Source organism: Citrus sinensis, chromosome 2 (assembly GCF_022201045.2).
Source record: "Citrus sinensis cultivar Valencia sweet orange chromosome 2, DVS_A1.0, whole genome shotgun sequence".
NCBI lineage: Eukaryota > Viridiplantae > Streptophyta > Magnoliopsida > Sapindales > Rutaceae > Citrus > Citrus sinensis.
In genome coordinates this window covers 18,130,309-18,142,763 of record NC_068557.1, presented here as the reverse complement: position 1 = coordinate 18,142,763, position 12,455 = coordinate 18,130,309, and the positions used below count along the sequence as shown (strand labels likewise).

General features: G+C 33.4%; 3 protein-coding genes across 3 annotated transcripts; 2 read left to right on the top strand and 1 right to left on the bottom strand.

The window, feature by feature from the left end:
* Positions 1-17: 17 nt before the first annotated feature.
* LOC102617149 (cysteine-rich repeat secretory protein 38-like) lies at positions 18-1,024 on the bottom strand. Its single transcript, XM_006469711.3, has one exon. The coding sequence runs from the start codon at positions 944-946 to the stop codon at positions 206-208; it is 741 nt and encodes a 246-aa protein (XP_006469774.1). The 5' UTR covers positions 947-1,024; the 3' UTR covers positions 18-205.
* Positions 1,025-6,120: 5,096 nt separating this feature from the next.
* On the top strand, positions 6,121-7,001 carry LOC102617732 (cysteine-rich repeat secretory protein 38-like). The gene has a single exon (XM_015527528.2). It carries the CDS (start codon positions 6,141-6,143, stop codon positions 6,843-6,845), a length of 705 nt encoding a protein of 234 aa, XP_015383014.1. The 5' UTR covers positions 6,121-6,140; the 3' UTR covers positions 6,846-7,001.
* A 2,536-nt stretch (positions 7,002-9,537) lies between these two features.
* Positions 9,538-10,447, top strand: LOC102622429 (cysteine-rich repeat secretory protein 38). Its single transcript, XM_006469666.4, has one exon. The coding sequence runs from the start codon at positions 9,585-9,587 to the stop codon at positions 10,320-10,322; it is 738 nt and encodes a 245-aa protein (XP_006469729.1). The 5' UTR covers positions 9,538-9,584; the 3' UTR covers positions 10,323-10,447.
* Positions 10,448-12,455: the final 2,008 nt, after the last annotated feature.

Genomic DNA, 12,455 nt, shown 5'->3' with positions numbered 1-12,455 from the left:
ATTTTATTGAACAACAATATTACAATGCCTCTGTGAACATGTAAATACACACAAGGGCCTGGCTAGTACATGCATCCCCATAGGAAGAACTATAAACACAAGTATATGTAGGTTCCTGAGGAACTCTATTTGTCTTTATTTGTAATTAGGGATAATGATATCCCTAATCCCATGAATTAATAATTAATGAATACTCCATTAATATTCAAGCTTTGACAAATGGATAAATCTCATAATTTATAATGCAACTTGCGGTAATGACCCTCCCTCCTTGTTTTCCATCACAGCAACTCGGAAGATCACCGATTATGCGATCAAGGCACATCTTGCAATCATTGTAAGAAAGATCTCTTGTGCATTGAGCCAAACCGTAGATCTTCTTCTTTGATTCTTCATTAAGCTCCAATTCTCCTGCAGCATACAATTTAGGGTTGCCAGAAGCTTCATTGGCCAGTCGGCTCAACAACTCCTTGCTCTTTTGATTGAATGTCACCCGGTTGCTCACATTGTTCACGTTCCACATGAAGTACTTGGTTCCATTATCGATTTGGCCGAAGAAATTGTCATTTGAGTACTTAAACATACAGTTGTCGTAGAATATCTTTGCACTTTTGCTATATGGGCAGCTCTTGCGAATGGTACTGACTGCATCTGCGACACATCTTTTACAATCCGAGGCCGAAACATCACCTCGGCAAAGTGCAAGCCCATTTGCTTGACTAGGGTTTTGACCCAAGGAACCAATACCAAAACCTGTGGTAGGAGCTTGGTGGTAGAGATATCCCACGAGTGTGTTCAAGTTTGTTTGGTACGGGCCATTGGCAGTGAAGTTTTCATTTGAGCAAGAATGGAAGAGGGGGTCAACGTTGGCCCCAAGAGCCACAGTTTGGAGAAGTAGAACAAAGCTTAGGAAATAGAAGCCAGAGGAAACTCCTGGGGAAGACATTGCAATTGTTAAATTAACTTAAAAATTTGCAAGTGTACGAGGACGACGATGATTGGTGGATTTGAGCTTGGGACAAGAAGCGAGCTAGTATGTATTTATATAGTAAAAAGTGTCATGCAAAGTGGTAGAAAGATTCAAGAAATTGACCTTTTCTTGGAATAAAATATTGTCGATATTGTTTGATCACAGGAAAATTTCAAATGCGACGGGATGTTGAGAATTTCAATTAGTGGGTAACTGCAGGTAACATAAAACGGCACGCGGTAGTGTTTATTATATGAAACAAGATAATTTATTAAGGAAATTTACAAAAATAACCATAAAATTTTTATTATTTTCACAATTAATCTTCTCAACTTTTTTCTATCAACATTACCCAAACACACGCTTTTCTCCCTAAATTACCCTTCTTTACAAGCTAAAAGCAACTTTCTTTCTGCCCTTTCGTCAAACCAAAGACAGCTTTCCACTCTTGAATCATCAACCAACGGCGACGGTAAAAGACAACGATAAAAGTGAAATCTGATTATAATTTATCCGGATCCAACACTAATCGGCATCACATAGTGGTATGAATTATTTTCTGAACTTGATCGAGAGTTTCGAAATTGCGAGTCGTGAGTGAATCTGACAACAGACTGCCTGTCGCACGAAGCTTGGTGCGACAGGTTGTCTGTCCCACCAAGGCTTGATGCGACAGGCAATTTTGGCTTCCACCTCCATTTCATGAACTCTGTATCCGGTCTGCCAAACTTCATGCAGTTCTGCTGATCAATGATCAGACGGCAACTTTCGTTCGAGTAGTAAGGCCCTTTTGGATTCGGAACCCATTCTCCACTAAAAATGTCAACCTGTGTGGCTGCCACAACTGCAATATTAACAACATGACAGCCTTAACCAAGTACCATGCGTACAGGATGGCGTTTCGAACTGCATTTAGAACTCTTCAGAGGCTTAAGAACTACAAGGGTATCACATTTTTAAGGACATTTTCTCCATCTCATTTTGAGAATGGTGATTGGGACAAGGGAGGAAACTGTGGGAGAACAAGGCCATTTACAAGCCAAGAAGTGGAGTTAGATGGGTATACAATGGAGTTTTACTTGACGCAAGTAGAGGAACTAAGAGCAGCAGAGAAGCAAGGGATGGATATGGGGTTGAAATTTTCGTTGCTTGACACTACTGAAATTATGTTGTTAAGGCCAGATGGGCATCCTAATCAGTACGGACACTCCATGCATAAGAATAAGACAGTGAATGATTATGTTCACTGGTGCTTGCCAGGCCCCATTGACACATGGAATGAGTTCTTGTTTTATATGTTGAAGATTGAAAGACAGAGAGCAGTTGTGGAGAATCGTAATCACTTTACCGTGATTGTCTACTTGCACATCCAGAGGGCAGATTCTCTTCTGACCAGCCAAATTCTTTTTTATACCCAAATCACCATCGGTTCCAACAATTTCATGAGACCAGAGCTTTGACACATTCAAATCAGGGAAAAGTTTAATATTGAAGCATTGAGATTGAGTCAAAAAAGATGGAGTATAACTAGAATAAACCAACTGAGATTGTTTGCAAAGCTTGGTTCTTCGGTTTGGGAGAGATGGGAGAAAGAGAGATTGTTGGGGGAGAGATGAGAGAGAGGGGTATTTTGGTCTCAAAAGCTTTTTTTATGGCTAATGTTGATAGAAATTTGTTTGGGGGGTTAAGATGGAAAAAGTCAAAATTTTTATGGTTATTGATGTAAATTTTTCAATTTATTACCCTGTTAATTAATATAAAAGATGAGACGCATGTTGTAATTACATACGAGGGTTAAAGATAATTCCCGATGCACATGCACAAGTATTGGATAATTGTTAGCCATTAGCTAAAGAAATTCGTTATTAATATCGAGCCTTCTAAACACATTTCATTAGTATTTTCTTATGCGGCCCACATGGTAAGACATAAATTAATTAGTTCATATTCTAATACTAAAATAGAAAAATCAAAATGGAACTCATATGTATTCTAGCAGATCAAACTCGCTAAGTACTTCATTTTCAGTTTTGTTTTGTTTTTTGTTTTTTTTTTCCTCAAAAAAAGGGAGTCAGCGACTGTTAAAAGCCCAACACTAATTTCATGGTCAAAGTACATTTTTTTAAGCCCAAGTCTAACTTATGAAAGGTTCTAAAAGAAGAAATGATATCTCTATTTATACAAAAAGTATCTTTGGAGGAGAAGTAAAAATATCTTGAATAATAATTGGTGGTGTGGTAATTGTAAAATGTGATTATTTAACAGATTGGTAATAAGTTTGGGCATAGCTACTGTACATGCATATATCTCATACGGGGAAATATGCTCACTGTTGGATTTAATAATATGAAATCCAACATATAAGTTTGAATTCATTTTTAAATCAATTAAAATTTTGAGAAGACTGAAAACTTGAATAAACGGTAACTTGAATTTTTTGAGCAATAAACTAGAAAAAATTACCGTTAAACGTGTAATTTCTATACCGTTAAACTTGACGCCACCACCATCCAATATGAAATATAAATACTTGCCTAAAATCTTAGACCATTAACTTAAAATTGTACCATTAAACTTAAACCTTTGAGTGTTCAGCTTGAAACTATTGAGAATTTAAATAGTAGACATATACTAATTTAGATAATAGCTAATGAAATTTAGAAAACATGTGACGAGAAAATAATTTAATACGTGTGATTATGATATCCTTTAATGTGTATATCTATATGAATCAACTAAGAGAATTTGATAATAAAGCTCAAATTAAGTTCATTTGTCGAAAAAGACACTTTAAAGTAAGCATCAAGGGTGTGGTGCATAAAGATTGCCGAATTTCTAAATCATAATGGTTATTCAATGGTATATGTAGATTCTAACTTTTTCAATCAAAGCTAATGAAGAAAAGTTAGCAATCATATTAGTGCTACATAAATGACTTGACTCTTACTGGTGATGATGACGTATAGATTCATTGAATAAGAGATTAATCAGTTCAAGTACTCTCTTGTTCTAGAAGTTGATCACACATAGGAAGGGGTATTTCTTTACTAATAAAAATATGCCAAAGATTTGCTAAAGAAGTTTGGAATGCTAAGGTGCAATCCAATCTCAACATTGATCGAAGTCAATTCGAAATTTTGTGTATACAAAGGTAAAGATTTAAAAGATGAGATAATGTAGCAAAAAGTGATAAGTATTTTAATCTAACTAACGCTAACTCATCTTAATATTTCATGTGTAGTAAATGTGATGAGTCGATACATGCAAAATCCAAAAAACCCTCATTTGAAAGTAGTTCAACGAATATTGAGGTATATGAAAAGTAAAATTAACTATGGTATGTTGTACAAGAGAGATGAAAACTGCAAGCTAGCTGGCTATTGTGACAATGATTACACTGGAGATCACTACACTTAAAACTCAACCACTAGGTACATTTTCAAAACTAGTATTAGAGTAAAATTTTAGTGTAGCAAGAGACAACCAACTGCATCGTTATGGACCACAGAAGTGAAGTACAAAGCAGCAACAATGGTAGCTCCAATAAGTACTTGGTTGATCTAGCTGATGAAAGATCTCCACCAACTAGTAGACTATGCAATACCACTGTATTGCGATAATCAATTAGAGATCAGCTTCGCAGAAAATTCAATTTTTCATGCAAGGATTAAGCTAGTGGAGTTAAACTATCACTTCATCATGAAAAAGATCTTGCAAGTTGAAATTGAAATACGATATGTCAAGACAGATAATATAGCTTTAGAATTATTTACAAATGTATCAGTATTGGGAAGTTTAAAGAGTTCAGCTTACGGTTCAAAAGATGAAAATTGGTATTGAGGGGGAGTGTTAATACCTAACACTAGTTTCATGGTCCAAATAAAATGGAAGGTTTCATGCGACAAAATAATGTCTCCATTTGGCTAGAATTATCTTTGATAGAGAAGTAAAAGTATCATGAATAATTGGTGATGTGTAGTTGTAAAAATGCAGTTATTTTTAAGAGATTATTTCAACATTTAAAGTGTGGTTATTATTAAGAGTGGGATGGTAAGTTTAGGATGTGGTTATTATTATTATTTTTTTGTAATTTTTACTTGTGTAGTTTTTGCTTATTTCACTTACTATAAAAACCCCTGGGATCATTTAGTTTAGGCATCAAGTGGTGAGTTAAGAATAAGAAGAGAGTAAAAAGAGTGTGTTGAGAGTGTTGTAATATTTCTTATGTAAAATATCAATCAGCTCCTTTAGTTTTAGTAAATTATTCAATCACTAAAATAGTTTTCAGAGACTCGAATAGTAATTATAGATCTACTCCAGAAATAGAATGATTTCTTAGTTTAAGGCGTTGTTTTGTATTAAGCTGCTATACCATTTAATTTATAACTATGGAAAAAAATAATAACTATGAAATAAAAGTTAATAGTGTATAATAATGCAATTTTAAATAATAATTTTGATAATATTAATAAAGATGTTGTAGATTTTTTATCATACAAATGATAAATTAAATCAACTTAGTTTCCATGCTGCTATAGCTACTAATGTTCATTAAACACTTTAATGTTATAATTTTTAAATTACAGCCGCTCAACCTTCATATCAAAATAGGGCCTAATTTAATTTATTGGAAGCTTATCACTAAATTAAAAGCGAGGTTAAAATATTAAGTTGTTGTTTCTATTTTTTTTTCTTTATTCTTTTCTACAAGTAGAACTAGTTAAGGAGGCTAGTTATTTATATGGACTATTCATAATTCGTAAATCGTAAGCCAATTATTTCTACCCAAGCAATGAAGCAATCACATGAATTACGGCTGGAGTTTAATTGGCTTGTAACTCAGCAAGTTTAATCACGGAAAAGGTACTTTGATAGAAAAGGTCAATGGAAGTTGTTGCCTTGTAATTCTTAATTATTTTCGCTACTCGCGTCGCATGCAAGTGCCATTTATCTCACCAGTTACCTCTTGTTGACATTCTCAACATCCCATCACATTTGAAAACTTCTTAACATTCAACAAAGCAATATACACAAGTCACAAGACAAGAAAAGGTATCGCTCATGAACTTTTCTAAATATCCATCAAAATATTTTTCACCATAAATATAGGCTCTACCTGCTTATTTTCTCAAGCACATCGTATACACTTCCAAATCTGGAATTTTCAGCAATGTCTTCCCCAAGAGTTTCCTCTACCTTCTCTTTGCTAATTAGCTTTGCTCTTCTTCTCCAAACTGTGACTTTTGGGGCCAACGTTGACCCCATATCCTATTCTTGTTCGAATGAAAACTTCACTGCCAACGGCCGATACCAAACGAACTTGAACGCACTAATGGGATATATCTACCACCAAGCTCCTCCCACAGGTTTCGGTATTGGTTCCTTAGGTAAAAACCCTATTCAAGCAAATGGGCTTGCTCTTTGTAGGGGTGATGTTTCAGCTTCGGATTGTAAAACATGTGTCGCAGATGCAATCAGTACCATTCGCGAGAACTGCCCATATAGCAAAAGCGCAAAGATATTCTATGACAACTGCATGTTGAAGTACTCTAATGACAAATTCTTCGGCCAAATCGATAATGGAACCAAGTACTTCATGTGGAACGTGAACAATGTGGGCTACCCGGTGATATTCAATCAAAAGAGCAAGGACTTGTTGAGGCAGCTGGCCGACGAAGCTTCTGGCAAGCCTAAATTGTATGCAGCAGGAGAATTGGAGCTTAATGAAGGGTCAAAGAAGAAGATTTATGGTTTGGCTCAATGCACAAGAGATCTTTCTTATAATGATTGCAAGATGTGTCGTGATCGCATAATTAGTGATCTTCCGAGATGCTGCGATGGGAAACAAGGAGGGAAGGTCGTTACTGGGAGTTGAACTATCAGATATGAGATTTACCCATTTGCCAAAGCTTGAATTTGAGAGTATTAATTATAAGTACTTTCTAATTATTCATTTCGTTGTTTGTACATATGTTTTGAGTGGTAGTGCAAATTACAATTAAAGTCTCTGTAAATTACTATTGCAGGCACTAAGAGCAAAATACTACTTTAGTGAAGTTATATATTTATCAATAAATGAATAATGCAAATATTTATCAATAAATGAATACTTTATTAATTTATTAATAAATGAATATTTATTAATTTAGAAATAGATTTTTTGTTTTAACAAAGTTTTGGTTGTACATGTACATACTTATCTAAAAAGGAGCATCATTTGTATTTCTTCATGTCAATGAATTATCTTTAACAATACAAGATCCAATCAGCTGAAGGCATGGCATTGAACAACAAGTTGGTAAAAATGAAAGCATATATCAACAAGTTGGTAAAGATGAAATAAATTACTTGAAGCAATTTCTAGCCTATACTATAGAAATGCAATGAATGTTGAGCACCTTTTGGATTATCTGTTGCGTAATTAACAAGTTTAGCCGACATGAGTAGTATAATGAAGAATAGATTTTTTTTTTTCATAGAACTTGTATGTCCTATTAACTGCCAAAATTTCTTTAATCTAAGTTTATTTGAACAATTGATTAAAGATGATATTGATTGAAACTTAAAAGTACTAAAAGAAAACAAAACAATTAAAAATTAAATAAAGATGCAAGCAATTATGAAATCAACAAGAGATTAAAAAACTTAGACATTCGTCTTCACCGTAATCAATCCATCTATGTTGTCAAAGGTTAGTACCCATATTGATAGTTGAATAAGTCTAAATCCTTTGACACTCTTTCTCAAGCAATATCAAATATATTCCCATATACTAATACAAGATATATCTATGTGTATTAAAATATATAAAAGCTCATTAAGTTCAGTGGTATTCTTAGATTAACTGCACGAATCAGGTTAGTAAATCTATGTCTCCTATTTAATTCATGGCATGCATTATACTTAGCAAAAATGCATAAATTTTCTCTCATCTCATTATGTATCCTCAAATCATTTAAATATTGATCAAATATTTAAAAAGCGTTAAGCACAATAATGAACATTCAATCACAAAATAATAACTTGATGATTTATGGAACTAAATTTTCAAAGTTAGGTTACATCAACCTAATAAAATAAATTGATTTCATTGAAAAACTATGACAATTCATATGTGAGTACATTCAAATAAGATAATTGTAAAAGGGAAAGAAAAAATCAAGAAAATAATGAAAGCATCAGCCATTTGATTGTCTTCACGAAATACAAGCGGACAAAGAAGAAGAAATATCGGCTATCTTAGCATGGAAGTTAAAATGTATTGGCTGTCAATTTATCAAAATATATTGGCTGTCAATTTATCCAAATGTATTGGTTGTAAATTTGTCAAGGCATGCAGGTAAAAAAAGAAGCATTAATAATGCAAGAAATAGCCACCATAGAATCAATTCCCAGCAAAAATATAAATGTTCTAATTTGAAGCATTATTAAAGGCTTAATTTATGGATGAAGCTAGCTAAATGAAAAAAAAAATCATGTCATTAGTTTCACATATGATTTATAAACTTCTCAATTGGTTCTTATCTTTTTTGTGAATCATAACACTATTTTTATTGAAGCAGGTGTATACACCGAGAGAGTAATGATGCCGAAATAATGATTTTTTTTTTTTTCAATTTTCTGGAGTTAGCGTTTATATGGATCCGCCAGCCATAAACCAACTTCATCGGAAGTGAATTCAGACACCATACTCATAAGAATCAAATAATGTTGATGGAAATAAAACAATCAATTAAATAATTGATTGTCTCCATCTTAATTATTAATTAAGAAAAATTAATAATTAATTATATTCTCAAATTATGTTAATTACATCATTTTTTTATATTCATTATTGAATAAGAGTGAGATTTATCTTTTCTCCATAATTTTCAAAAAGTTTGACATATAACTTTGTCAACTTAATTAATCTAGATTTCTCCAAAAAATAAAAAATAATTAATCTAGAAAGACGAGACTTGCAAAACATCCCTCTTAACCCAGCCTGCGACACCGCCGTGGATTTTCACCTACCTTTCAACTTCTAGAAACAACGTTGACCCTATATCCTAGTGATTATCTTTTCTTTTTAGCACAATATGATAATGATGAGTGTCATTTCTTATAATGTTAATTGTTAAATGTCATTTTAATTGAATATAAACGATTTGACCAACTCTACTGCTCAAATGGCTCTAAGCCTGATTCTATATTTGAGTAATTTTCATTTACTTGCTTGTTTTTTTAATTCATAAATAGCATTAGGAAGTAGCATAAGCACCATGGCCCTCTAATTTATAAGTTAATGGCATATACCATTCTGCCTAATTTTCAAACACTTTCTTAATTTTTCTACATTATTAATTTTCCTTCCGCCAAGAGTTATGCGTATGATATTATGAAGTGCGCATCTGTCAGCCTAGCCGCTATTGACTTTTCAAACCTCCGCAGCCCACAATAGAAATTGTCTTATTAGTAATTAACTTATTGTAATCCTAGAAATTTTCACAAGAAAAAGTCAGCTCCTAGTACTTTTCTTTGAAGTGCAAGCGGATTTTTTTTCACTATATATAGATGCTGCATATGCACCCTCAGTTTAACCAATAAATCAACCTTAATATACATCCTTGCAACAATGGCTTCACCTTCAATTAAATTTGCTTCTTCCCTCTATCTGCTTATAGCTTTTGCTTTCTTTCTCCAAACTGCTTTTGGAGTTGACCCTCTCTTTCACTTTTGTTCAAGCTCTGAAAATTTCACTGCCAATGGTCCATATGAAACAAACTTGAACAAACTCATAGGTTACCTCGACTACCAAGCTCCTCCCACAGGTTTTGGCAAGGGCGCCTTGGGTCAGCGTCCCAACAAAGCATATGGGCTTGCTCTTTGTAGAGGTGATGTCTCAAGCTCTGATTGCAAAACCTGTATTGTTGACGCAAGCGGTGAGATCCGCAAGCGATGCCCTTACAACAAAGCTGCAATCATTTGGTACGACAATTGTCTTTTGAAGTACACAAACACGGAGTTCTTTGGCCAAATTGACAACAAAAACAAGTTCTATATGTGGAACGTGAGAGTGGTCACCGAGCCGGTGTCTTTCAATCAAAGGACCAAGGAATTGTTAACCCAACTAGCTGAAAAAGCTTATGTTACTCCCAAATTATATGCGGTAGGAGAAATGGAGCTCGGAAAATCGAATAAACTCTATGGATTGACTCAATGCACAAGGGATCTTTCTAGCGTTGATTGCAAGAAGTGTCTTGATGGCATAATTCGTGAGCTCCCAAGCTGTTGTGATGGGAAAGAAGGAGGAAGAGTTGTTAGTGGAAGTTGTAACTTTAGATATGAGATTTATCCCTTTGTTAATGCTTGAAGTTTAAAACAATCTCTGGCTTTTACTTAGGGATCTTTCCCATAATATTAAATAAATAAAATAAGAGGAACAATATGTAAGTCTTATATTCCATTGGTTAATATGAGTTTATAGTTGTTTCCTTACTTCTAGTCTTTAAGCCTAACGCATTTCTGTTACCCTTTTTTTTTTTCTTTTTTATTGTTAATGAAAGAGCTCTCTTAGATTTCCCTCGGAGATTACATATATGTTGAGGAAAATATCCATAAACTATTGAGGAAAATATCCATAAATGGTTCATGAATTAAAAATATATAAATTTGAGAAAATTTTCAACTCTTGAGCTGACATTTAGGTATGAGTTAAGTTCATAAACTTTTATGATAATACATACATAATATGACATATTTTGTTTGAAATTGAAGTGTTGTACATGTTACGAACTAGAGTTTGGTAATTATATATAGCTTTTTAAAGTTGGACAAGGTTAAATTAATAAAGATAAAAGGTGGACAAGGTTAAGTTATTAAGGTAATGGACATCTTCATCAAATAATTATGAGTAAAATTAATTAACTAGGTTTCCAAAGCAAAACTGCTAAAAGTATTGAATAAGTACGAGTAGCTTTACTTAGGTATCATGTCTATTGCACAATTAGAACAAATAGAGAGCCTTTACTTATGGACATATACTGACTTACAATTGATAATAAATAAATAGCTAAAACATATAAGTAACAATAGACATCTCAAAATTTTATCTTAAATGTTGTGATATAGTTTGTTATTCATCAAGTAAATTTTTATAAATTTCAGTTGTATTACTATGTAGTATTTTTTCAAAAACTTACATTATCTTACCATAATACAACATTATTTAGAATGAAATTTTCGAATAAAATTTTGAAATATCCAACACCACAGCACGTACTCACAACATAAATGTATCTTTTTTTTTTGGGAGAATTTGAAGGAATTTTTCCGAAAAAAGGATTATCATTCCCCAACTTGCATGTACATGTCTAACGTGCACTCTCATCTCATATTTTATTTTGGCGAAAATCGGGGAAAAAAACTGAGAAATTAGAAAATGACGCCGAGTCCTTTCAGTGACGCTTTGTTACCATTAATATTTGCAAAGAAAAACGAGCCTAAAACTTTTATCCTTTGAATCATAAGGAGATGATTATAAAAATGCGACCGAAATTTTGTCGACTTTGGTTTATCTAGAGAAGGCTGACTTATAAACTTGCGTCGCAATCACGCTGTGCGGCCATCGATTTTCCCTTATTTTTCCAACCTTATTTTATTAATTAACTTGGACCAATGACTTTCGCTTTTATTAGGGTTAAATAATTTGAAAGTCATTTATATATTTTTGAGGATACGGACGCTATGTTTAAAATTTTATTCCTAATGCAAGCCTGCATGTAATAATATGTGGAGATCTATACATGAGAATATATATATATATATATATGTATATAATTATAAATTTACTCATATGTGTATATATATACATGCGTGCACAAGAGAACTTTAACTTTAATGATTCTCCGGGGACCTTTAAGTTAATTTGATATATTAACTATTGAAGACGATCGCTTTCTTTAATCTTCTTGTTTTCGAAATTTCAACTCTGAATTATCGACAATATATCATAGTATTTGCACGCGCACACACATATCCATTTAAGAGGTTTTAATGTAAGTAGGCAGTCAAACGTGAAATAAAATCTTAGAATGAGAACCAAATGGTTGTGGCTCAGTTGGCAGCGTAGGTTGAGTTTGTGGGAAGAGCTCTCGAGTTTGATCCCCACTAAACATGCCTTTTGGGAGCGGTAAAGAGTCTTAACTTATGACTACACCCCGAATTCGGATTAGTCAGGACTCAATGCAGTCGTCGGATACCGAATGGCTTACATCAAAAAAAAAAAATCCTGGAATGAGACATTAATGGCTAATGAAGTCCACATTGGAATCGGCGGTGTACGCCATTGAATTTTAAGTAAACGAACAAATTATGAGTGTAAAACGCCATGAGAAGTATCAACATTAGCACTCAATTTGACTCTTTGAATGGGTTCCAGAAGCTGAATATTTTTGCTGGGCGTATATTCTCTCCGTCTCCTTTTAACACTTTATGCATTAAGGAG

What these genes read in the sequence shown, in the direction of transcription:
- LOC102617149 (XM_006469711.3), bottom strand. Translation starts at nt 946, where the DNA reads ATGTCTTCCCCAGGAGTTTCCTCTGGCTTCTATTTCCTAAGCTTTGTT.
- LOC102617732 (XM_015527528.2), top strand. Translation starts at nt 6,141, where the DNA reads ATGTCTTCCCCAAGAGTTTCCTCTACCTTCTCTTTGCTAATTAGCTTT.
- LOC102622429 (XM_006469666.4), top strand. Translation starts at nt 9,585, where the DNA reads ATGGCTTCACCTTCAATTAAATTTGCTTCTTCCCTCTATCTGCTTATA.